We start from the raw sequence: 27,293 nt of genomic DNA on the forward strand, positions 1-27,293 counted from the left end.
ACCATCCTTGTGCTTTGGTAAACGCCCTGCGTTGTTCTTGTCCCTAAAAAGACGACTCCTTCTGGGCTCAAAGACTATCGGCTAGTAGCTCTCACATCTCATGTGAGGTACTAGGTGCTGGAGAGACTGGTCTTGTCCAACCTCAGACTGTAGGTGAGCTGCAGCGTGCTCACTCGTACCTGGATGGATCAGGGTGCACTGTGAGAATAACATTCTTTGATTTCTCCAGTGAATTCAACACGATCCAGCCTCGGCTACTGAGTGACAAGCTGCAGGCACAATATGTCTGTCTGATGTGGTGGTTGGTTGTACAGGAGCCCCACAGGGGACTGTGCTGTCTCCTTTCCTGTTCACCTTATACACCACTGACTTTCAATACAACTCTGAGTCATGCCACCTGCAGACATTTTCGGATGACTCTGCAGTGGTAGGGTGTATAAGGGATGGACAGGAAGAGTACGGAGCGCTGGTGGAGGATGTTGTGGAGTGGCCTGGGAAAAATCATCTGCTTCTGAATGTGGCCAAGACCAGAGAGATCGTCATTGACTTCAGGAGGAAGAAGACGTCTCCTCAGCCCCTGTTTATTCTGGGAGAGGATGTGGCTGTGGTGGAAGACTACAAGTACCTGGCAGCGCACTTCGACAACGGACTGAACTGGAGGGTCAACACTGAGGTGTACAAGAAGGGGATGAGCTGACTGTATTTCCTGAGGAAGCTGAGATCCTTCAACGTGTGCAACAAAATGTTTGAGATCTTCTACCAATCTGTTGTTGCAAGTGCACTCTTCTTTGCTGTCGTCTGCTGGGGGGCAGCATCAGGACCAGTGACACCAGCAGACTTAAGTGATTAAGTAAGCTGGCTCTGTCATCGGAATCAAACTGGACTGGACTTTTTGAGGCTGTGGTGGAGAGGAGGACAAACTGTTGTCCATCATGGATAACCCAACCCACCATCTCCACCTGCAGCTACAGACACCGGAGATTGTTCTCCAACGGACTGCTCCAGCTCTGCTGTCTAAACAACAGATACAGGAGAACATTCTTGCTACTGCCAAAACTCTGTGCAACAACTCACCTCTGGCTGGCAGAGAACTCTCTGCTCCTTAGCTTCTCTTTGTTAGCTGGAACACATCATTCTCACTTGTAACTTTACATTGTACATTTATATTTTATTTAATATCCCATTCACTGCACTACTATGTATATAGTATCCTGATTTATATTTTGTTAACTCCAATAGGGTTTACTTGTCCGACAGTTTACTGATTATTTATGTTCATAGTCCAACTGTGTATATATATATATATATATATATATATAATACTGGTTTATTTTTATTTCTATTTCTTCTTTATGTTCATACTTTATAATTGTTTATTTGTTATTTCTATTTTATTTTCTACTATGTGCAATGGCTTGTGTTGTATTATGCTGCTGCAACACCAAAATGTCCCAGTCTGGGTTTAATAAAGTAATTCTTATCTTATTTCAGGAGCACAACATAAAAAATAAAAACCTGAAATCAAAGCGAATAAACCAGCAATATAATGTGGATGTGTCAACAACTAATTTAGGAACAACAGCATCTGTTTTTTCATGTCTGTGGCTCCTCATTCAGTCAGCTGTATAGGAGATCCTCTTTTGAATTGTTGCAGTGCTGCGCCTGGGGTATGTCTCCCTTGTTGCAGGGCATTAATCTCGAGATAGCTGGAGCTTCAAGGCAGACAAGGGGGAGAAACACCCCAGGCAGGCCGGCGGGACTGCAGCCCGGCGGGTTTGGGGTGTGCTCTCTCAATCCTGAGTTTCATATCATATGGCAAATGCAGCAAGTCCTTCAGTAAACTTTCTAAGAAACTGGAAATGTTGGTTCACTCTGACTCTTCAGGTATGCCAGAGATCTGCTTGTTTATCTCTGCGAGTGCGTTCTTTCTGATCAATCAGTTGCGCCTCTATGGTGGCCTGGCGCTTTGGTTGTGTGAGAAATAATCAATATATTGGGAGTGAACATTTAAGTACATTATTCACTGTTGCCCAACCGACTGGTTGTTGGGTGGATACTGTGGATTTCCGCCTACCGGATGTTATTGTTTTAGCCTCACGGTAGCATGTAGCCAATAATATATTGTAGACATGAGTATAAGGAGAATGACATGTGGAGTTACATACTAAACAAACCGTCTTCAACTCGCACTCACCAACACTTCAGTAATACTAATATGTGTTTAATAACCAATAAACCTCAGAAGAATTGTATAATAAAATTTCACAAAGAGTAGCATCATGACTACGTCATCAGATGGTGACGTCATAAGAGAGCGAAGCAGAATGCGCCCTGGACTGGCCTCCGTCGACATCAGCCAATGGAAGAAGACTAAATAAGAGACGGGGATATGCCCATGTGACGACAAGGGGCCAATAGGATCCAGCCCCAGCCACCAACCAATGGGAAAAGACGAGACCCGAAGGACCAGAGAGCAGAAATGTGCGATCGAGGCCTTTCTCCACCCTGCTGAATGACAGCTAACTGCTTCAACGTGGACTGTGCATCAGTACTGTGGGAGAGGACTGCATCTGTGTTTCCTTTGTAGACTTATCATATCATTACATTAATAAATATTGTTATACTTTAAGGAAAGCTACATGATCAATTTTAAACCAACTCTTGGCTCTCAAATTAGAATTCTAACAATTGCAGCAGCCTGTAATGCGGTTTCCGCTTAATCGATTCGTCCCTCAGCTTTGTCGGTGCTCTTGTTACTGTTGTACAATTCCTGGTTTATCTGTGAGTTGTTCTTTATTATCCCGTCTAAAGTCCTTGATTCACATAGTATACTTCGCAACAACATCCCCTAGTTTGCCTTCCACCATTAGCATTAGTTGAAGAAGTAGTTCAGAAACTTTGGAAATGATATGCCGGTTTGTTGCAGTAATCTGTCATTTATACAGTTTTTGTAATCTTGCTAGCAGCTCTACAGAGCCCCCCTGGTGTCACATGTTAGAAAAAAATGGACGTGTGAATCCATGTGTACGGTTTACTTATCTGCCCTCAGTTTAGTAATACGTTCCCTCGATTTAATAATCCGCTCCCTCGATTTTATAAATCCCACGACCCATGATCCCTGACCTCTACGAGCCAGAGAGATTGCGCAGTCTACGTTACTCCTTAAGGATTCTTCACTGCACAGCACACAATGAGCACCACTTCTTCACAGTAAGTCAATTTAATTTTGTTATAAGGAAATATTTAATGACAGTGAAATCAGTGATATTGATTGAATTTCGTTTCTTCCACGGTTTTTGTGTGTACATTAAGTTCATGTGCATTATGCGTTTCACTCAAGCAGCTAACGAGCTGGCACTAGCTACCATTTCACTTGAAACCCAACCCAACGCAAACGGTTTAACGAGTTATCTTCACATGTTTATTAACTAAGCCACGTGTTGTCGTCACAATCGTTAAGTAACTGCTAACGTTAAAATATAATACACTTAACGTTAGCACGGTGCTACTGTGCTAACTACTTCCTGCGGGCTAACTTGACATACTAACTTCTTATTTTTTGATAGAATGGACCGGTTCATAACCTCTCAAAGAACAACTGAGGCAAGATGAGACAGCTGACCCCACCTTCATCAACGACAAAGTACGTAAACTAATAACTAGTTAATATATGTAAAGTATATATAGCCTATTTAGGGTTAGGGTCAGCCCTATGTTCCCACAGCCCAATGGTCCCACAGCCCTATGTTCCCTAATTTCTTAGTCTGTCAGGAACCCTATGATCCCACATTTCTAGGACATTTTCAAAATTAAGTATTGTGTTGGTGTAGAGCTATAGCGGACAGGACCGACCACCTGGTCTATGGTGTTTGCTCAAATGGCTGCTTTTATTGGAAACTTGATCCCTGGAAACCGTGGAGCAAAGGTTTTTAGTTGTTCAGAACTTCCGTTTCCACCAACATCAAATGAGAGGCGAAAAGATGCATTGTCGTTGCTGGCGCCATAACTGCAGAGCAAAGGTGTACACAAACCTACTGAATGAAGAGGATAACGATCCAGTTATCAGAGTGATTGGGTTCCATGAGGAGGACCATACCCATCCCCAGGATGAAACCATGGTCAGCAGAGCTCAATTCCGACAATATGTTGTGGCTCAAGTGAGGCAGGATCCATCCGTGGCAGTGAGATGAGTTCACAATGCAGAATTTGTGTTACATCGTCGGGTAGTCCAAGGAGGATGTGATAGACCACCAATACCGGCATTTTTCGTACAGCAATGCAGAGAGCCAGGTCTGAGGCAATGCCAGGGATCCCAGCCACTGTGGATGAAGTGGAGGTCACAGGCTCATGGGCCCAAACATGGGCTGAAGATTTTTTTTGCTTCATGCTGACAATGATTGGGGCATACTGGTCAAATGACAATCTCACCCTGCTACAACAATGCAGAACAACTTACATGGATGCCACCTTTAGGAGTTGCCCTTGACCATACAGACAGTGTTTTACCATATTGGAAAACCATCATGGTTTTGTACTGCCTCTTGTTCATGTGCTTTAGGAGCAGAGAACCATTGGACACTGCAGGCAAGTACTCCAAGCTGTCAAAGTAGCCATCCGACGAGTAACCCACCACAATTGGCGCCCTCAACTTGTCATCTGCGACTTTGAAAATGCCCTGAAGACAGCACTGGGAACGGAGTTCCCTAACCCTAACCCATGGTTGGAGGTTGTTATTTTCATTTCAACCAATCCTTGTGGAGGAAGTTCCAAGAGCTCCGATTGACTGTTCCTTACCACCAAGACTGGTTCAGATAAACTTTAACACACTTGTCAGTCTTGTGAGACACTATGCTGCAATGGAAGAGTTCATCACCTACATGAAGAACACATACATCCACCCTGGATTCAACTTTCCACCAGCTTTGTAGAATGTCTTCGAGAGGGACATGGACCAAAGAACGAACAACCATGTTGAATGTGAGTAATTGCAAAATGACCATGTTGAATGTGTGCAGTTGTAAAATGTGTACAAGTCATTTTAATGTTTGGTCTTTCTATAATTGTGTAATTTTAGCTTACCACCGGACAATGAATGATACGGTGCAAGTGCGCCATCCATCTCTGTGGCTATTCATCCGTCACCTGAAAGACCGTCAGAGTGGAGAATCTTAGAGAACACACTGGTTCGACTGAAGGGACATTATATTGATGGCAATCGAAATATTGAGTCCTATTGGAGCGCTGTCAGCCTCTCTGTTGGGGAAGCTGTTTAGAGTTGCCCTGGCTTGTGGACATGTGCTGTTCCTTGGCATCATTTTGACATGTCCTTTGCTTAAGTGAAGCTCCCTATAGTAAATTGATCTTTCTATTTTTTTTGTTCTTGAAATAGTCTTCAAAGGACATCATTTGCAGAGTGCCTGTTCCTGGCACATAAAAGGTTGAAAAACACTAGAGCCCTTTCCTGTTTTGAATGAACTGCATAAATAGTGCAGCATGTTTTTATTTTTTATTTCAACATTTTTTGCTTATTATCATTGTTCAGTCTTCAAAGGACAGCAGTCACAGCACTAACAGATTGCCTCTTCCTGGCACATAAAAGGTTGAAAAGTACTAGATGCCTTTCCAGTTTTATGTGAACTGCATACATAGTGAAACGTTTTACTTATTTATATTGTTTGAATGTGTACTGTTCATTAAAGAATTATAAAAAGTTACACAGTGTGCTGTATCTAAATTGCACTAACTCATGCAGGTGAGTTTAATTTTGGTATTATGGACAACCCCATGTTGGAGTAGCGGTGTTGAGCTCGAGAGAGTTTGGAAGGGGTCATCCCTATGTTCCCAGATTTCATGGTACTCAATTAGTGCTGCGTACCTGGACTCACATTTGGGTTCAGGTTCGGACTCAAATCCAGAAGTTCAGGTTCAGGTCCGGACTTATAAGTCCGGACCTGAACCCATGGCTTGTGTGAGTAACTAAAATGAACTTATCAAAAGCTAATTGTCAATTGAAAATAAACTCATAATCAACTCAAATTCAAACTCCTCTGGTTTATTGTGTTCCCTGCTACTGTCCTTCCAACTTCTGTCTACATTTCTCTTCAAAGTACAAATGTAAAAAGTTACATACACTTTTTGCCACTATATACAGTCTACACATGACTTATGACAGCAACTACAGTAAACTACTAGTCTACTACAAAGTTCAAACATTTATTTAATTTACCAAACTTTACACAAGAAAATATGACGCTGAATAAACGCCCTAGTTGGCTAGTCCCGATGCTACTACTAGTATATCTTATAATAAATATAATGCTAAGAATGTCAACTTTTTACAAGCCTATTTAAAATGAAAGCCTATTTTCCAAAAAGTGTTGTTCAGCTTATCTCGATCTTTGTTATTTTGCTTGCCAAACATTGCCGCCATGTGGCTGAGGCTGCATGTGGAGTAGTTTATATTTTGGGGTTTCGCCTCAAGTGCCTCGCTATGTTCGATGTTCCCCCAGCGCACTTGATCACTTTCCCGCACAGGTTACACTTCGCAGTATCTAGTGGCAGTTTCGTCACATGATCCCACTCCTTACTTGATTTAAAGCCCCGCAGCATTGTGTTTACATGACCCGTAACGCCGTAGACCAAACAAAGGAGTTAGCTACACTACCAAATATCCAATATGGCGGCCACAGCAGCCCGAGCTGTCCACCAAGTCTAAGCCAATCACATCGCTAGCTTCCCTTGACGTCACAAAGATCTCGCGAGCAGTTGCGGTTCAAGTCCGATTTTTAACCGGACTTGAACCGAAACGTTTTACAAGTCCAGTACCGGTTTGGCGTACCGGTACGCAGCACTATACTCAATGGGAACATGAAAAAAGGACCTATGTTCCCATATTTAGATAAAAGCTACATTACATCTGTAGTCAGTTGCTACTGGTTGGGTGTAATTGGCTACCAAATTGGGAGAAAGGAGGATCAAATCTGATGCAAATTTATGAAAAAGGAAATGTGGGAAAATAGTCTAATAAATGTGGGAACTATAAAATAATAACAATAATAATAATAATAATAATAATAATAATAATAATAATAATAGTTTGCATTTATATAGCGCCTTTGTAAGTACCCAAGGCCGCTTTCCATTTTGTGAGGACAGACAGAAAACAAATAAACAAACAAAAAATTAGGGCAAATAAAATAATACAAAAAAAAAGTAAATAAAATAGAAAACCGAAATGGTAGTTGTGGTTGAAGAACGTGGGAGTAAGATGGGTTAGTGGTCAAAGGCTATGGCGAAGAGGTGAGTTTTTAATGAGGATTTGACGATGTCCAGGGAGGCAGCATTGGATCACTGCAGGAAGAGCGTTCCGCCGCAACACTGAGCGCCCTGTCACCAACGGTTCGGAGGCAAGTGCGGGGAATAGAGAGAAGGCCCATGTCAAAGGACCGCAGACTCCACGTAGGGGTGTAGGGATGAAGGAGTTCTGATACAGTACTGCGAAGCGAGGCCATGGACAGACTTGTAGGTGAGGAGGAGGAGGGTTTGGAAAGTGATCCTGGACTTGATTGGGAGCCAGTGAAGGTGGATGAGGGTGGGGGTGATATGCTGCCATGGTTTGGTGTGGGTGATAACTCTGGCGGCAGAGTTCTGGACATGCTGGAGCCTCTCCAGGGTTTTGCTGGGAACCCCGGAGAGGAACCCATTGCAGTAGTCCAATTGGGACGTGATGAAGGCATGTATGAGTGTTTCTCACTCATACATGCCTTCGGAGTCAGGATATGTTTTCGAGATGATAGAATGCTGATTTAGCGACCGATTTGATGTGAGCCTGGAAGGAGAGTGTTGTGTCCAGGATGACCCCCAGGTTGCCGACTTCAGGGGATGGAGAGATGGAGCAGCCGTCCACGGAGAGGAGCAGATTTCCAACCTTCCGGAGTTGTGACTTGGGAGCCACAACCATGAGCTCTGTTTTTGTGCTATTAAGTTGAGTGGATGGTTTTGTGCAGAGATAAAGCTGTGTGTCACCAGCGTATCAATGGAAGTTTAGACCATGCTGGTGTAACTGGTGTACTAATGTATCAGGTATATATTTCACCAATAATCCTTTTCTGTTAATGTTTTGTTGTTTTCACCTGTTTTTGTATTCATTTCTCTTGGAGGAGTTTTTATTTTGAAATTACGTGACCTCACCTCCTAGTGAGTTCGCGGCATTCCCCTCAGTCAGCGTTGCGCTCCCAAAGGAGAGGTAAAGTTATACAAGTGGCTTGTCAATAATTTGTTAAAATGGGATGAAATGCTCGACAGAGTCGCCGTTTTTTGTTGTTGTAACAGTTCACAAATGATGTCCTTTACTTTCATGTCATATATTAGAGTGTGTATGTAATTATTTATCGAGTACAGCACTTTTGTGCAACAGGCTAGGCTACCATTCTCAAGCTATGCTAAGTGCATGGTAAGGTTTCTCATGCAGTCTGCTGTTGTCTGCTTTTCCCTTTTTAAATATGTGCATGAGCTCAACCTGGCTTGTGAAGTTGCTTGCTGTACTGATATTTGATGTTTCACACAGGTATGTGAGCTACTCCATTATGTTTGTTTATGTACATTTGTGTATGGATGATTTCGGGGTTTTTTTTGGGGTTATATAGCATGTATGTTCCTGTTCATTTATATTTAATATAATTCATAAAATACAAAGTATTGCAGCTGTGAGTGGATAAATTCTCAAATTAATGTTTTATTTGGTACTATCAGAGATATATTTTGTTTTGGTTATTCAACTGATTGTTGTGACAATTTTATTCTCATTTTAAGATGACTTCATTTGTATTTTATTTTTCATAGTATTTATGTTGTTTTAGAAACAGAATTGTAATGACATGGAGTCAGCGTTGCGCTCCCAGAGGAGAGATGTGCATGAGATCAACCTGGCTTCTGAAGTTGCTTGCTGTACTGATATTTGATGTTTCACACATTGAATAAAGTCCCCCGGCTGGCAAAGTGAGCAGTTGTCCACGTCTCTTTGATACATTCAAACACAACGCAGAGTTTGGTAGCAGGGTCAGGCCAGACTGGCTACACTGGCGGATGATTTGACCAAGTGGGAGAATATAGATGGTGAAGAGGAGGGGTCCAAGCACAGACCCTTGAGGTATACCTTGGTTGACAGGCTGATGGTGAAATGCAGTCACTGATGGTGACAAAGTTTTCGGTTCGAGAGGTAGGGCTCAAATCAGGCCAAAGCTGTGTCACAGAGCCCAAGTTTGTCAGACAGGCGGCTGAGGAGGATATAGTGCGGGATATAGAATCGAAGGCTGCAGAGAGGTCCAGGAGGATGAAAATACTGATGAGTCCGGAATCAGATGCGATGAGGTCGATTGTGATTTTGATGAGGGCGCTCTCTGTGCTGTGGTATATAGGTATACATTTCCTAACCCTTGCCCTGGAAACAGCTGGAGCAATAACCTTTTTGGATTGTTTATGTAGGGGGTCGTCCCAGGTACAACGGTGACTGTGTATGGTTTGTATTGAAATGATGGAGTATGATGTGTGTATAGTCCAATATGTGTATAAAGCATATGCCATATTAATATACAGTATGCCACATATGTTTGGGATTAGCATTCTGAATATTATTATAGCAAGTATTATTATTACTACCAATTTCTGCTCGGATATAAAGCTGGTAGCAGGTGATAATCAAATGTCACAGTGGTTTTGGATGTTTTATAAAGGAGCAGAAGCAAAATGTTCCACCCAGCTACTTTCTTACTGTAATTATTTTTCATGTTTATTGTGAGGCACTTTTAATCTGATTCATTAAGAAGATATCCTTTGCATAAGTGGCTCTTTTCTAGTAATGTATCAGCCGAGATTGGGGTGTGTGTGCATGTGTGAGAGAGACAGAGGGAGGGAGAGAGCGCCGACTTAACCATTACATTAAATGCTTATTCCACATAATTGTACATATTTAGCAATGAAAAGGTTTCATACCCATTTCTGTTTTTCATATTGACTGCTATGCTGTTAATGGGATGACAAACAACCAGCTAATTAGTTATATACCAAAGATTGGAGACCGGATAGCTTTTCGGCATTACTGTAGAAGAGAAGTAGCTGCACTTGAAGAAGGAACAAGCACTCCAAAGCTACAGAAAGCTTGATGACAAAACTAAAACAAAAACGGGCCTTCAAAAACACTCAAGGGGATGATCGTTCTGGAAAACTGCTTCAGAACACAACTGCTGTAAAATGAAGTGCACTTATCAAATTGGGTTGTTCGAAGAAGTTGGGTTCTCTTTAATTCAAGTTAAAAACTAAAAGAGGAGGCGGCACCAGAAACCTAAACGCAGAAACGACTGCCACAATGGCAGCGTTGAAGGAAGTCGGAAAGGACCTATTTTTTTCCAACGAAAATGTAAGCCTGGTGATTTGACAGAATTTGATGAATGAGGGACTTCCCCGAAGAGGAGCCTGATCCATTGCCGACACTGGGTCAACATTATGAAAATCGTAAAACTGATGAGACTCTACCTATCTCGTACAAGGACTGACACTGGAACACCGTCTGCAGCTCATTCTCCAACTAGAACACCGTCTGCAGATGCTGCTTCTCTAAGTATAACACAGTATGCAGCCCCCTTCTCTGCCTAGAACACCGTCTGCTGCTCATTCACTGCCTAGAACACCGTCTGCTGCTGCTTCTCCACCTAAAACACTGTCTGCTGATGCTTCTCCTCCTAGAACACTGTCTGCTGCTGCTTATTCTCTGCCTACAACACCGTCTGCTGCTGCTTCTCCGCCCAGAACTGCTTCCACAGCTGGTGGAATGCAAAGTTGGATTGAAGAAAGTTTCCTAACAGGAATCCACATTGTGATCGATGGGGAAATTCCAGTTAGGGTTCGATATCCTGGAAGACGAAAACCCTCGTGAGGATGATACTCTACAACTACCACTTGATAATACCATTCTAGACCTAGTTCATGTGGAAAGGGTGGAACAACCCAAGATCACAAAGCTAAAGCTTCACTGGGGAAATGTTTTCGAATAATTAAATGCTGCCTGTAAGGATGGTTGTGTATCTGTAGATATACAGTACCTCTCTTGGAGGTTGAGATGGTCCTACCCAATGGTACCACAGAGAAAGAAGAAGACAGTGGCGGAGTTTTGTGTGATGCATTAAGTGAGTACTGGGAGACCTTTGTTATGAAATGCACTGTTGGAAACACACTGAAAATACCAATGACAAGACATGACATGAAGGACGAGTGGGAAAGCATAGCTAAAGTAATGGTCATAGGCTACAACATGGTCAATTACTTTCCCATAGTATTGGCAAAGCCCTTCCTCTCCTACTGTCTTGGACTTGAAATCATGGATAATGAGCTGTTTGGATCTTAGAAACCGTTCCCACCGATGAGAAGGAAGTTGCTAAGCAAGCAATGAAAGACTCCAAATCCATCTCTGGAACAGAGAAAAGGTTATATTTCATACAGACCCATGATGTAAAATGTCTCGTCACCAAAGACAATGTAAGGAAAATATTACTTGAACTGGCACATAAAGCAATGTTGCAGGATCCAGGATACATAGCAGATTGTTGGAAGCAAGTGTTGAACCGGCTCAGCTGCCACCAGGGGGGTTGGATGAGGTGATGACCAGCCTCACTCCTACCGGCAGGAAGGTTGTAGCCAAGCTACATCATGAGAACCTGAGCAAAAAGAGAACAGGAGGTCCTGGATTTCCTGAAGAGGTTCATCAAGTACTGCAGGGACGTGCGGCTCAGAAAGTTCCTTGGATTTTGTACTGGTAATTATTATTCATGATCATTTTAAATGCAGTTATGTGCTGGTATGTTTTGTCCATATTATTGTATTTTTGTAAATGAATTAAGTCATTAAGAAGGATGTCCTTAAAACAGAAAGTAACTTACCAAAGCATATTGTTAGTAGACAAATTTGTAATGCCAGAGACATATATTATTCTTAAGTAATAGCTATAGCTCAAATAATTGACTAATGGGGGACAGCCGTACTATATATTCTGAGTTGACATTAATAGTTGCAGACCTCCTGGTTGCCATGGAAATCCACGTCAGATTTGTTGAGGCGTTGCGAGGCGTTGCACACATGCGTTGCGTGTTGAAGTCATAACAATTATGAGTCATACTTGAGTGACAGAGGAATTCACCACAGTCCTTGATGCCAACATTTGGGTGATGGACATCATTAAGTAGTATGTGTCAGGTGCGGTTCAATTTAAATGTTTGCATCTGTACATCTAAATCTGTGTGGGGTTCATATCCATGTTTTTTTTCTGTCCTACATAGGAAAGCGCAGGATTTGGCGCTTGACTGCCTAGAGGTTCCTGAGGGACAGCATTGTGTCAGTAGTACCTGTAATATCTATTTTGTTTTCATTTGGCTAATTAATCTATTTAGCTTTCATCTAATAATGTCAAAACCATGTCAATGTTAAGTTGGTTGTATTTTAAGATTGATGGGGTTTAAAGGATAGGTTCTCTAGGATAGGTTCTCTATTTAGGACATTAGGGGCTATTTGTTTATTCCATTAACCTGAACTATAGAGAGCCTAATTTCAATGATTGCTTCAGGATTGAGCTAGCGAGAGATTCTTTGCCAGTGCATGCAGGGATATAAGCTATAGTTTCAAGAGACACCCGCTGAGTTTCCTGTCTTAAAAACAAGAGTTTACGGAATATTCAACTAAAGGGGGCAGGTTGAAAACACTTTAAACTCTCGTTTTCAAAGACAGGATACTCACCGAGTAGTCTCAGGTGTCTTTTGGATGTGCAGACTGTAAGGATAATCAATATATTGTGATGGAACATTAAATGATGTAATTCACTGTTTGTGTACTTCCGGTAGTACTGGATGTTATTGTTGTTAGCCTCAGGTAGTATGTAGCTAATAAGTTAAAGTTAAAGTGAACTTTATTGTCAATCAGACCTTACAACTAGTGCAAGTAATTATACAGAGGATTGAAATTGCATTTCCCCATACTCCAAAATGTGCAGTACTATTTTTAACACACAACATACAACATAGTAGTGCACACTGACATAAACAAATACACACAACATATACAGACAGACAGTGGGGATATACATTTAAACAGAGAAGAAAATTCAGTGTGCCATAACTTGATTAAATTCTGAAGTATGTTACTGAAGGCAATAATAAAAATGTGCAATATAGCACAGTGCAGAGAAGCAGCATGGAGATGTATGTGAGTATGTATGATATTGTGCATAAAAAGAGCATAGTATAGACATTGAGTTTAAATTATTTGTAACATTCAGTTGGTCTTTGTGGGTGCCGAAGTTGTTGGAATTTTCATGAGTGAGTTGCATAGTCTGATGGCCTGTGGGAAAAAGTTTTAGCTGAGTGTGGTAGTCTTGCACCACATACTACAGTAGCGCTTGCCAGATGGTAGGAGGGTGACCAGTTTTTATGCAGGGTGGGTGGGGTTCTTTGGTGATATTGGTGGCTATCTTGAGGCAGCGGGACGGTTACAGGTCCTGGATGGATGGTTGAGTAGATCTGGTGATCTTCTCTGCTGTCCTCACCACCCTTTGTAAGGCCTTCTGGTCAGGAACAGGGCAGCTGCCGTACCAGTCTGAGAGGCTGCTGGTAAGGATACTCTCAATAGCTCCCCTGTAAAAGGTGGTTAGGGCAGAAGGGGGTAGATCAGCTCTCCTCATCTGGCGAAGGACGTGGAGGCGTTGCTGTGCTTACTTAACTAGGGAGATGGTTGGTGTTGGTGGACCATGTCGTTCATCTGTGATATGCACTCCCAGGAACTTTGTGCTTTTCACAGACTCCACAGCACTGCCACAGTTATTTCTTTGGTTTTGTTGACATTATTGATGTCACACCAGTTGATAAGTAGATGAACCTCCTCTCTGTAGGCTGAGTCATCATCGTCGCTGATGAAGCCTATCACTGTTGTGTCATCTCCGATTGAATTGTGTCTGGCATAACAGTCATATGTCATCAGTGTGAACAGCAGAGGGCTAAACACACATCCCTGGGGGACCCCAGTGTTCATGATGGTGGTCTCTAAAAGTTTTTGCCAACTCTTACTGTCTGTGGTCTGTCGGTAAGGAAGTCCAGTAACCAGGAACATAATGGGGTGCTGATGCCTATTGCTCCGAGTTTATTCACCAGGTGTTGGGGGATGACTGTGTTGAAGGCAGAGTTGAAGTCGATGAACAGCATCCGCACGTAACTGTTTTTGTTTTCCAGATGAGCCAGGCATAGATGTGAGTGCTGTTGCCATGGCATCATCAGTGGAACGATTGGGACGGTATGCAAACTGAAATGGATCAAGTGTAATGGGGAGACTGGATGTGATATGGGCCTTGACCAACCTTTCAAAGCACTTCATCACGATGGGAGTGAGTGCTATGGGCCGGTAGACGTTCAGCGTTGAGGCGTATGATGATGGTGACTTTGAAGCATGCTGGTATGATGGCTTGGCAGAGAGAGATGTTGTATATGTCCGTGAGAACATCTGTGAGTTGGTCAGCACAGTCTCTGAGCACACGTCCCGTTATGTTGTTAGGACCTGCAGCGTTCTTGGGGTTCACCTTGGTTAGGGTCCTCCGTACGTCAGTTGGGTCCAGGTGAAGTGGTTCATTGTCCGAGCAGGCAGGGGCTTGTGTTGGTGTGGTGGTATTGATTTCCTCAAACCGGCTGAAGAAGGTGTTGAGAAAGTCTGTGTTGTCCTCACACGGCGGGGGTGCTGGCCTGTAGTCAGTGACTGATTGGATGCCTTGCTAGCGGCGCCTGGGGTCCTTTGTATCTGTGAAATGTGCTTGGATTTTCTGTCCATAGGTACGCTTGGCCGTTTCCACGCCCCGGTTCAAGTTGGCCCTTGCAGATCTGAAGGCGTCTTTCTCCCCGGACTTGAAGGCAGCATTCAGTGCTCTCAGGAGCTCACATTCCGCCCTGGTGAACCAGGGTTTGTCATTAATGTTAGTGTTGACCTGGTCAAGAATGTTATTTCCCCTGGTCGCAAATTTCACATGTATATGGTAATGTGGTAGTACTGTCTTCAGTTTGACCTGATTGAAATCACCAGCGATTATCTAGACAGAGTCCGGGTTAGAGTTCTGCATTGAGCTGACAGACTGATACAATGTAGACAGTGCATCCTTTGTGTTCGCACTGGTTGGAATGTACACAGCTGTGATGTTGAAGGCTGTGAATTCTCTTGGCATGTAGAAAGGTCGGCAATTAAGTGTTAGAAATTCAATATTCTCACAACAGTGGGTCTTGCTGGGGTAGGATGCCAAGCTCGTAGAGTGTTTCGGGTTCCAAAGCCAGTGTAACTCCAGGAAGATTTTCGGAAAAGTTAGAGTTTCGTAGTCCGAGTAATGTAGTTCTGTTATAGACTATTCTCGTAGAAGACTGTGACGGTACAGACAACATATTTAACATAAAACACACATCGCTATCAGGAGCTGGAGTAGCCGCTGCCATACAGGGCACCGCCATATTGGTTTAATAGTATATTCTATATATGAATAGAGGGAGAATGACGCGTGGAGTTCCATACTAAACACACCATGCTAACAGTGGTAAGTGTATGATATTTTAACGTTAGCTAGCTACTTAACGATCGTGACGACGACACATAGCTTGGTGAATAAACATGTGAATGCAACTCGTTAAACCATTTGCTCAAAAGTTGGCTTTCAAGTGAAATGGTAGCTAGTGCTAGGTAGTTAGCTGCATGAGTGAAATGCACATGAACTTAACGTGCACATAAAAGCGTTTAAGAAATACAAATCTATCAATACCACTGATTTCACTGTTGTTAAATCTGTCCTTATAACAAAATGAAATTGACTTACTGCGAAGAAGTGCTGCTCCTTGTGTGCTGTGCAGTGGAGAGTAACATTGATCTGCACAATCTCTAAGACTCGTAGAGGTCATGGGTCGTGGAATTTATCAAATCGAGGGAACGGATTACTAAATCGAGGGAACAAATTACTAAAGCGAGGGAACAGATTGCTAAATCGAGGGAACAGATTACTAAATCGAGTGAACAAATTACTAAAGCAAGGGATCGGATTACTAAACCGAGGGAACAGATTAGTACACTGTACACACGGATTCACATGTCTATTTTTATTTTCTACCATGTGACCCCAGGGGGGCTCCGTACAACCCTGCTCTCCATGATGTATAAGAATATTCACTGTGTTATTTTATTCCGGTTGTTGGCAGAGTTATTTCACTGAACTGTTGAGGCGCACACAAATTAACTTGCAATCTAGAGGGTGACCCAGAATCATCCTGATGGGACCACTTATATAGGAGTTACAGCAACATTGTGTTTCATGGCGAGGGATTTGTCTGCATGGTAACAGCATATGATAAAACCTCACATTTGGCTTTGATATCTTGACGGCTGCGTCGTTAGCAAATATGTTTAGTTTTGTGTTGATATGACTTTGTCCATTGGATTTAGAACAACATTGTGTTATTATGGTTAAAGTGTTGTTGCCATGGAAAACAGTATATGATGAAACCTCACAATTGGAGTACAAATATTTAGGGGTGGACTGTTAACAAACATGAAGGCTGGGGCTGCATCGTAGGATGTGTTGTCATGGCAAATTGATACCGAAGAGTAATTGGCATAGAGCTGTTCATGGCGCAAATGTTACAATGTTCACCGCAGTGGGTGTGTGAATTGAATTGCACAATATTGCACATGAAATTCAATACGGCTGACGTTATGAATATTTTCCTGCAAGAACCCTTTTTGTTTGTGTCCACATGTAACATATGTATGTACGAAATTACGTTGGTGGCTGGTTTTTACATGGAAATATGGAAGTGGTCGTGGCTTACAAAATGTTTCATGCCCAATCATGACACTAATATCAGATAGCAATTTTCTTATATTAATGAATCCTAATAAATGTTTGTCATAGCTTACCTGTATAGTTTGTGTCATTACCTTGAAAATTAGGCCTTATTCTTGGGTCATAGCTGACCATCAGACGGTTCAAGATGTTGGAAGTGGAGTTAGCCGGAACCTGGGCCAAATCTTCTGGGGACAATTGGCTGTTAATTAGGAATGAGAATTAGAATTCAAATCTAAAACACTTGAACATAACAACATGTTTCTATTTTCCACAAGAAAAGCTTTATACATGTGAAATTACTGTAAAGAATCATGAAAGTAATGTATGCATTTAACAAAATGCTACGGCCCTTCAGACTGTCAACATTATTATTAAGTTGTTGTATATGGTCAGGGTTCTTGTTTATATATATTATAAGCTATAACAAGGATCTGGTTAAAATGAACTGTGGCTCGAAATTGTAAAGTAAATACTCCAAGTTCATTATTTTGTAAAGAGTGAATAGTGCTATACGTGTTGTCAAGTATTTTGGTGCAGTTTCCCCACTTTAACTGGATTCGACTCCAATGACGCGAGAACTGTTACTTCTTCAGTCTTTTATTTCAATACAAAGTTTCATTTAGTTGTTCAATGGGATTTAAGGAGAAAAACCTTTGAAAACAGGAAAGATAAACTTAGACAAACTTGCAATAGTCATTAAAACAAATAAATAGTAGTAGAGTGTGCATACAATACACAAACACTGCTGCCTTATGTACAAATATTCTACAAAACGAACTGAGCAAACTAGGCACAGAAACATTAATTGTAAAGATTAAAATCAATCCCTGAATCAAGCTCTTTTTAAATCTCAGCAAATTACATTAACTGGATTTTATTAGCAATGTTTTTAATAAATTAAATGAATTATTTTTAACAAGAAATATGTTATACTCTGTTTTAGCAAGAATATTAAGTTTAAATTAACAGGATTTTATTCAAATGAATTATTTTGAACAAGAAATATTGTATTGTATTTATTCAATTTATTGACAAATTTAAATAGCTTTAAATTATATCCTTTTGCCAACTACTAGAGCAATTGCACGTATGTCAAATTATAATAAAATGATTAGGTCCTTATTTTACCCTAATCCCCTGTGGCATGTTTGTGCCCTTTAATATCAAAGCGCCTCAGCTTAGAATAATCTGCAAATTAGCACACCGAATTGATACATAATTTACTAACAATAACGCGCGTAGTTATAAAAGGACACGCGGCACACACACAAACAATTTATCAGAACACAATCCATTTTAGCCCAGCGCGGCCCTGTGGATCTGTCACACAACACTGACTTTGTAGAGGCCTCGCGCCTGCACGCTTCAATGTGTTACTTGGGTCTGCGCGCACCATCTATTGATTATTTTCTGTAAGCTATTATGTATTTTATATATATTTATATATATTATTTTCGAACATCATAATCTCTATTTATTTTTCCTTTAATTTGAGCCTTAGGCTCTGTTTGGCTTTACACCTCCCACTCTATCTTCCTGTTTCTCTTTTTGGAAACTGGAAGATCGCATGCTTTGAGGCAAACAGTTGGTCTTTCTGTTCTTCGGCAGGTAATAAAACAAACAGCCGCATTCCCCACAAAAGTGGACTAGAACATACAGAGTCTGCATATGCCCCCTCATAGTTGTAGTGCTGCTGTGATATGGGAACTCACGATCGCACAGTTTGCGTTCCACTTTGTCCTTCTCCATAGTTTTGCCTTCTGCCCAAAATCCGAAGTGATTCCATATTGAACTCCTCGTGTGATTAGGGGTTATCACTCGTCTCTCATGTCGCGCAGGTTGATCGCCGTTGCCCTCCATTTTTTGCCAAAACACTAAGCCGCGGCAGCCGATTGACACTATCAGGCTGTTTCCGGTGCGTAAAATTGGTGGGAATGTACTTAAATTAAAAAAAGTTATTTGATAAAAATCAACTCACTCTTTTCGTTTTCGAAATGTGTGTTGGTCGATCCAATCGACTGTACAATCGATTCTCGAACGTAAAGTGACAGCTCTAAGTCCAGGTGAACTGGGAACGTCTGGAGGAATCCCAAGTCCAGGAGGCCTTCAACTCGCCACCTCCGGCGGGGCTTTTCAGGCATCCCTGTGGAGGCTGGGGACATTGAACCAGAGTGGGCGGTGTTCAAAGCCTCTATTGCCGAAGCTGCGGAGGGGAGCTGTGGTCTCAAGGTCTTAGGTGCCTCAAGGGGTGGTAACCCTTGAACCTCCTGGTGGACACTGGTGGTCAGGGAAGCCGTCCGACTGAGGGTGTGTGCTAATTACAGAGGCATCACATCACTCAGCCTCCCCGGGAAATTTAACTCTAAGGTGCTGGAAAGGAGGGTTTTGGCCGATTGTGGAACCTCAGATTGAGGAGGAATAATTCGGATTTCGTCCTCGTCATGGAACGATGAACCAGCTGTTTACTCTCGCAAGGATCCTGGAGGGGGCCTAGGAGTACGCTCATCCGGTCTACATGTGCTTTGTAGATTTGTAGAAGGCGTATGACCGGGTTCCCAGAACTCAGAGCTGGTTGATGTGGCCAGGGAAAGGAAAGTTTGAGGCTCTCTGCTGGAGCTGTTACCTCCGCGACCCTGACGTATAAGTGGGAGAAGATGGATGGATGGATGGATGAATGGATGGATAGTTCACTAGAATGCTCAGAAACTGTGGCCCATTTTGCTTCAACCTAAGATACAGTCCTGCTCTGTAAAAATGCTTGCTTTCATCAGAGAATGTGATTCCCCAGGGTAGCTCTGTGAAGCATGCTGAACTTGATCTTACAAAGTTGGGCGTCCTCTTCCAAGAGCTTAATTACATCGTCCCTGAGCCCAGCTGAGAATGCCATGTCCCATGTGCCTTTTTCTGCACAACTTTCGTCTCTTGCCTCCTGGAATGCCCTCTGCACCAGAATGACAAATTTCTGCTTAGCAGGAATTACCAGCCCAACTGGGTCATACGTTCCAGACACTTGGCTCAGCGGTTCTCTTCTTGTAAGAGGGTTTGGTGTCTGGGCTCTGATTTACTCCTGTAGGAGGTCTTGACCAAGTTGAATCTTTTTTCTCCTGAATTTATCCCAATCATGACATTGAGTTTGCCTCTTCCACCATGTAACCCAAGCCAAGTGCTTTATTGTTCTGCTCACACATTTGGCCTTGTAGAATTATGGTATTCTTCTGGACAGATTCCAACCTGTTGTCGCATTTTTTTCTTCCACTTTGACCAGAGAACACCCATGGCTTGAGCTCAAACCCTCCTGCCTTTAGGATCTGCTGCATATTTTCCATTATGGTATCCAGCTGCTCACTATTGTTGTGGGAAGTGAGTATGTCATCGACGTAGCTCTCCTGATGAAGAACCTGGTACCTGATACCTCGTATCAAAACGAGAAAAAAATGATTTAGGGCATTTGCAAACTCAACATCTGAATTAAAGCAATCCAGAGTCACATGGCAGCTTTACTTTGTTTCCCGGAGGCCTGTTATGGTTTTCATGCTACACCAGACGGAACCAAGGTTGTTTACTATCATTTTGTTTTGAAGTTCAGATTTATAATTCTGTTTAACTTTCAAATTTTCTATTTTAACTTCCTTATTAGCATTATGCAGATCCGAGGCACTTCCCTGTTTAAAAACGTCTCTTTTTTCTCAATGCTGGACTTAACCTCCTTGGTCACCCATGGTTTGTTATTATGGTATATTTTGACTTGCTTACACGGAATAATCATGTCTTTACAAAAGGCTGTATATGAGCATGTTACATCAACACGTTGATTCAAGTCGGCACCACAGGACTCTTTAGACATATCCCAGTCAGTGCAGTCATTATATGCTTGCAAACAGGCTACAGGTTCTTCTGTCCAGACACTTATGTCCTTTGTCAGTGTTTTCTCTCGCTTCAAAACTGTTTTGTATATGGGCAGTAGATGCACGCTGTTATGATCAGCAGAGCCCAGTGGGGGTAATGGGACTGACTTATAGGCTTCCTTTACTGACCCATAACACAGGTCTAATGTTTTATCCCGCCTGGTTGGACAGGAGACATATTGATAAAAGTTAGTAAGTGTATTTTTAAGGGTTACATGGTTAAAATCACCAAGTATAAATATGGCATCAGGTGAGATTGACTGCAGTTTTTGCACCAAGTCACAGATAGTTGTCAGTTGTCAATTGGCAGAGCTGCCAATTGCCCAGGGATGAATGTACAGATAAAAGTTCAACATCTGGGGTGCAAATCAGTTCTCTGACAGTCACAGAGCTACAGTATTGTTTGTTCACGTACAAACATACTCCACCCAGTTGAGTTTTCCCTGTCACTTCCGCCTTTCGGTCCGGACGACAAGGAGCTTGAAAACTGGCAATGAACAGGTTGTTGTCCTGGTTACAGTCAGTGAGCCATGTCTCAGTGAAGGAAAAAACCCAGCAGTCCCTGAAATTCTCCTGGAAACGAGCATTACCCTCAAGGTCGTCCACTTTGTTTCTCAGGTTGAATGTTCCCCATGATCATCGAGGGCAGAAGAATCCGAGGGAGCCGCTGCTTCCTTAGGCGCCATCGAGTTTACCCCGCTTCCTCCTCTGATGCCCCGTTGCACCACTGGTTCCATTAGAATTTTTCTGAATAAAGTCCAGTTCTTGTTACGTGGTATCTGTCACGCGAGGCAAACTTGCCATGTTCAGTTGCAGCCGCACATCTCCGGTGTACTATGTCCTCACGCGGTTGACAGCACCATTTACATCACATGCAAACAGTTGAAGGAATACGATCCACAGAGTAAATAAGGTCCATTTTGACTAGCGGCGCAGGGAGCATTCAATAATACAGACATTTTATCGAATCAATGGCGCATTAAAAACATTTAAAACTAACACAAAACAGAACAAACAGAGGACTCCAAACTTTCTCCTGCTGGTTGCAGCGTGCGCATGCGTGTTAGATATAGTTTTAATTACGCTTAATACTGGTAGGAGAGGTTTGAGTGCCTTTCTGTCAATATCATAGTGTGTGACATTTACAAGAAATCTGGCTGAGCAGAGGCATGTGTGTCTGTCTTTGTGACAGTGTGTGTGTCTATGGGAGGGTGTGTCTTTGAATGTGTGTGTATGTGTGTCAATTATTGTACATTTTTGTACTTTTGTACATGTCGGAGAGATAGAGAGGGTCACATAGAGGAAGAGAGTGAGGGAGCACACAGAAAGGCTGAAAGCAAAAGAGAGAAGTGGGCGGACACACACCCAGCATGTTTTGGATCTTTGAAGTTGCAACACAGTAAAATTATTGGCTCTTCGTCTTATTATGTTTGGCAATGAAACAGGATCCTCGAATCATGGAAATTTGGCATGCCAATGAGGTTCTTTGCTATGATGGTCACATGTCACACAAGAAAGGCCATCCTTCACGACCTCTAGTTGTCTTTCCTCAGCAAGAGACATTTCTTTCCCTCCAGGCTGGCAGTTACCACAGTGACAACCTCCACATTTTGGCTCACAAGCTACACCAATGTTGTCCCATTTCCACCAATCTAGGAAGTCTCGGTTGGTTGCTGGTTGATGACCTTGACTCCCAGAACCTGCCGCTGATCTGTTCATTTGGTGGTGACTCCCTTCCAATGACCTCATTGTATCGTACAGCAGCTGACCTTGCTAAATGTCTTTGACATGTGGACTGACACGGTAACACGGTGAGTTCCTCCAACCGTCTACCCCAGTGGTCCTTCCCACAGGAATAGGTCTCCAACAACTCTGACTCTTTGAGGAGCTAGTTGACCTTTTCTGTGGCTTATCAGCAGACTTATCCCTTTAGGTCTTTTCAGTTCATTGAGTGGTATGTCTGGAAAGAGTTGTTGCATTTGTTTTGGGGTCACAGTTCTCCGGACATCTGCTATGCTGTCTAGAACCTAACAAACCAATTGCTGTGATTTGAGGGTGCCCTTGCGAGTGTTTACTTTGATATTTAGAAGGTATCTTCTGATTTCCACCAAAAACCTTCATCCTTCCATTTCCATGGATGACAAATGTGATTTTTTCACTCCCTAGGTTTAGTCTCTTTGAGCTTTGTGAGATATATAGTTGGTGCCTGATGCCAAATCAATTAGTGTTCCAACTTTTTGTCCAGCATTGGCCTTGACCTTTGTGGAGGTTGTGGACAAGGAAGTAAAAGTTTAGTGGTTTGATTCCTGGACGCTGCGTTTAACACGTCAAAGTGTCCTTGGACAAGATTCTGAGCCCCAAATTGCTCCAGATGGCACAGTCACTGGTGTCCGAATAGGTAAATGCTTACTTGTGTCATAAAAGCACCAAGACTGAATAAGCAAGGTATAAATAAATTACATTTACCATCCATTTCACTGAAAAATAAGAACATAAATAGCACCAAATCCATGCGGACTGTCTGTGGCAGCCCAACATTTGTTACAAAACAAAATAGTACATGTTAGCCACTCCTGCGAATGGTCCTGTTTCATTCCACACTACATTCCAGTTAAAGTCATATGCACCTCTCAATGTGTGCCGAGAAAAGATGAGAAAGATATCAAACTAAATAATGGTTTTGAAGAAAGGTTGTGTGAGAAGACTAGCCGTAAAGGTCATAAACGACATGAATTTAATCTGTCTTTAAAGGAATACAAAGACCCCTGGCATATTCCGGATCAATCGCAAGCACCCACAACCCGTTAACATTGACACATTTATTAGTAAAAATCAATGAAAAGCAAAGATATTGGAAATAAAACCCCTTTTTTACCTATGATTTAAAATGTCTTTACCTTGTCTATGGAATCACCTTTGACTCATAAAAGATCAAACAAAACTTTCTCAAATATCAATCATAAAATAAGAGTTTATGAGAAAAAATACTCTATCACTTGCGGAAAAAAGTTGTGTAATCATTTAAACTATTGGTCTTTTTCTTTTTTCTTCATATTTTTGTTTGTCAGTTCTCGTTGCTTCTTTCTCAATGATCAGACTTTTTCTCTCGCTGCGGGCTTTGTGGTTACGCTTGCAGCTCTCTCGTTTGCACTTTGTCATTTTTTGTTTTCGATTCTGACACAAAACCAGCAGGTGGGACAGACATTCAGTGGTGCGTCCCCATTGGCTACTCCACAGATTGTACAGTGCAACTCATGCTGCAAACTCCTGGGGACTTCTGCTGACCTATTTTGTGGATTGTGTTGTGTTCTTTATACTTCATCCCACCTTTTAAATATGTTTATATCTGAACACACTGCTGCTGTAACAAAATAATTTCCCAATTTCTAATCAAAAAATTCTGTATCTATTGATCTATTTTATGGATCAAGAAACACATCAATGTGTTGAAAGCATAAATGGCAATGTTAATTCATGTTTAGGACAAACACTTGAAGACTGCATACTGCAATGAATACATTCTACAATATTAAAATGGCAGATTGTGTTACTTTTTTAAACAGGTTGCTATGTTGCATACCAAGAAAATGAGGAACATGCTCACAGATAACTATGTTGGCATAAAGAGCTGAAGCATTTGATACACAATGGATAAAAACTGTGTTGCCTCATTCTATTCCCCCTAAGAAAATGATTTACACTTACCATAAAAACTCAACATACTATTCCTAGCCTGAGAACATGGTAAGACCCAAGAAAAATGGAGTGTGGTACTGGTAGTGGAGAGGAGCCAGTTAACCTCCTGGACCACTGCCGAGGTGCCCTTGAGCAAGAGTGGAAAAATTGATTTTCCCTTCAGGAATAAATAAAGTCCCATCTTCTAAATCAGGGGTGTCCAAACTACGGCCTGGGGGCCAAATGCGGCCCGCAGGCCATTTTCAATTGGCCCTCTGCAAATTCTAAAACAGGGGTGTCCAAACTACGGCCGGGGACCAAATGCGGCCCACAGGCCATTGTGAATCTGCAACTTCTAAAAGTATAATGCAATATGGTCCACAAATTAACCTTTTGCTTGTCTTGTATTGTACTTCTCAAATGTATATGTTCAAATATATTAATGTGCCCACTTTTCAAATAAATGCAGTCATTTAGAATGTAAAACATTTTCTAATAAATCTTAGTTTTTTTTTAAAACCCAATAACTTATTTCTATAACTAGCTTGAAATTGAACCTTCATATTTACTATTATAAGCAATCTGAGGCTTCTGTTTTAAGGAATGAGCTGCCAACAAAATAAATTAAACCGTAAAGACAGATGGGGTGTAAGCTTTGTTTTCCTTAAAGCATTTTCAAGTATTGCGCATTATTCACCTACATTTGATTTGCTTTGCTAACTTATAACTTAACTTTGAAGACAATATTCACATCTATAAGTGGCCCAGCTCTCCGTATATTTTTCTGTATGTGGCCCTCTGGGAAAAACGTTTGGACAGCCCTGTTCTAAATGAATAGGAAAAGAGCTAAAATATGATAACATGTAAATACTAGTAGCCTATGTGTAGTATTTTGCAATGCACTGAAGAAAAAAAGCTCAACATTTTATGTAAAATAAAAATTCAGAGTAAAAGAAAAATTGCAGCTCATGGGCAGTCATATATGATATGTTTTCTTACAAAGAGATGAAGAGCCAGGGTGACAGCTTAATTAGGTATCGCCTAACTCAGCCTCGATTGATTTTCATAGCAAATTAGCGTGCTCTTAAAAGAAGCTATCATGTCATATACTTGCATATATCCAAACAGAATCATGAAAACATGTTGGTACAGTCATTGCACACAAGTCTTTTCAATGTCTCTGCCGGTGTCTGACCGCTCATGCACTGCTAGCTAAGAAGCCTAAGTGTCCCTGCTGTTAGGCTCCTTAGCTTGCAATGTTGTGGATCTTAAGTTAGCAAAAGCTAACTTTCATAACACAACTTTGCTTTACTTCTCACTTAACACAACAAAAAAACAGAAAGTAAAGTACAGGACAAACAACATAAATTATCATTACTTAAATATATTTTCAGTGTCATAATATTTGCAATGCCGGCAGTTCCTCTGGGGGTCTTATAATCTGTGGAGTACTCTCTGTAATATTCTGACAGAATATGTGGATAACATTGTGTATCCATGCTTGTTTATGATTGGCCCACGTGATGTGACGTATGAACAGTATGCCTGCACAGCCAGACCGTAGAGTGAAGTTCCTACCAGACATGAATGTATATGTCTTCGATGTATTCATTTATGTTGAATATAGCACGTCATAGTCTGGAGTATTAATTGAACAAACAGCACAACAACAAGACACTTTCCCGTCATTCAAAAACTGAGTAGCCAATGGGGACGCACCCTTAAAAGTCCTGCCCACCCGAGAGAGCTGTGTCAGAATCGAAATACTATAAAGGACAGAGCGCAAGAGAGAAAGCTGCAAAAAAGTAAAAGTCTGATCATTGAGAAAGAAGTAAAACAAACTGCAAACAAAATACAGATACAGTGAAGAAAATAAGTATTTGATCCCCTGCCAATTTAGTTAGTTTACCCACTTACAAAGACATGAAAAGTCTGTAATGTTTATAGTAGGTTTATTTTAACAGTGAGAGACAGAATATCAAAAAAAGAAAAATCCAGGAATGTACATAAAAAAAGATATAAATCAACATGCATTTAATTGGGGGAAATAAGTATTTGAACATCTTGCAAAACAAGCTTAGTTCTTGGTGGAGAAAGCCTTGTTGGACAGCACAGAAGTCAGATGTTTCTTGTAGTTGGTCACCAGGTTTGCACACATCTCAGGAGGGATTTTGGTCCTCTCCTCTCTGCAGATTCTCTCAAAATCTTTGAGGTTTGGAGGCTGATGCTTGGCAACTGGAAGCTTCAGCTCCCTCCAAAGATTTTCTATGGGTTGAAGGTCAGGAAACTGGCAAGGCCCCTCCATCACCTTAATGGGCTTCTTCTTTAGCCACTCCTTAGTTGCCTTGGCCGTATGTTTTGGGTCATCATCGTGCTGGAAGACCTATCCATGTCCCATTTGCGGTGTCCTGGCTGAGGGAAGGAGGTTATCAGCCAATATTTGATGGTACATGGCCTCCTCCATCCTCCCCTCGATGCGGTGAATGGCCTGTCCCCATAGCAGAGAAACACCCCCAAAGCATAATGTTTCCACCTCCATGCTTGATGCTGGGGATGTTGTTCTTGGGGTCAAAGGCAGCATTTCTCTTCCTCCAAACACGACATGTCAAATTGATGCCAAAGATCTGGATTCTTGTCTCATCTGACCACATGTCCTTCTCATAAGCCTTCTCTGAATCATTCAGAGGTTCATTGGCAGACTTCAGACAACCTGTACATGTGCCTTCTTGAGCAGGTGACCCTTGCGGGTGCTGCAGGGTTGTAATCCATTATGGTGCAGTGTGTTACCAATAGTTTTCTTGTTGACTGTGGTC

At 41.9% G+C, this 27,293-nt stretch overlaps 1 protein-coding gene across 2 annotated transcripts in view; it reads right to left on the reverse strand.

Moving 5' to 3' along the window:
• The window catches only part of LOC134864788 (glycine receptor subunit beta-like), a 151,915-nt gene that overhangs the window by 79,819 nt on the left and 44,803 nt on the right, over window positions 1-27,293 (reverse strand). Inside the window, exon 3 of one of the 2 annotated variants that reach the window (XM_063884031.1) lies at window positions 16,972-17,099. In XM_063884031.1, the coding sequence (XP_063740101.1) occupies window positions 16,972-17,099 (128 nt within the window). The remainder of the gene's footprint in view (window positions 1-16,971; window positions 17,100-27,293) is intronic. The other variant, XM_063884032.1, reaches the window with a different exon arrangement.

This window comes from Eleginops maclovinus, chromosome 5 (assembly GCF_036324505.1).
Source record: "Eleginops maclovinus isolate JMC-PN-2008 ecotype Puerto Natales chromosome 5, JC_Emac_rtc_rv5, whole genome shotgun sequence".
NCBI lineage: Eukaryota > Metazoa > Chordata > Actinopteri > Perciformes > Eleginopidae > Eleginops > Eleginops maclovinus.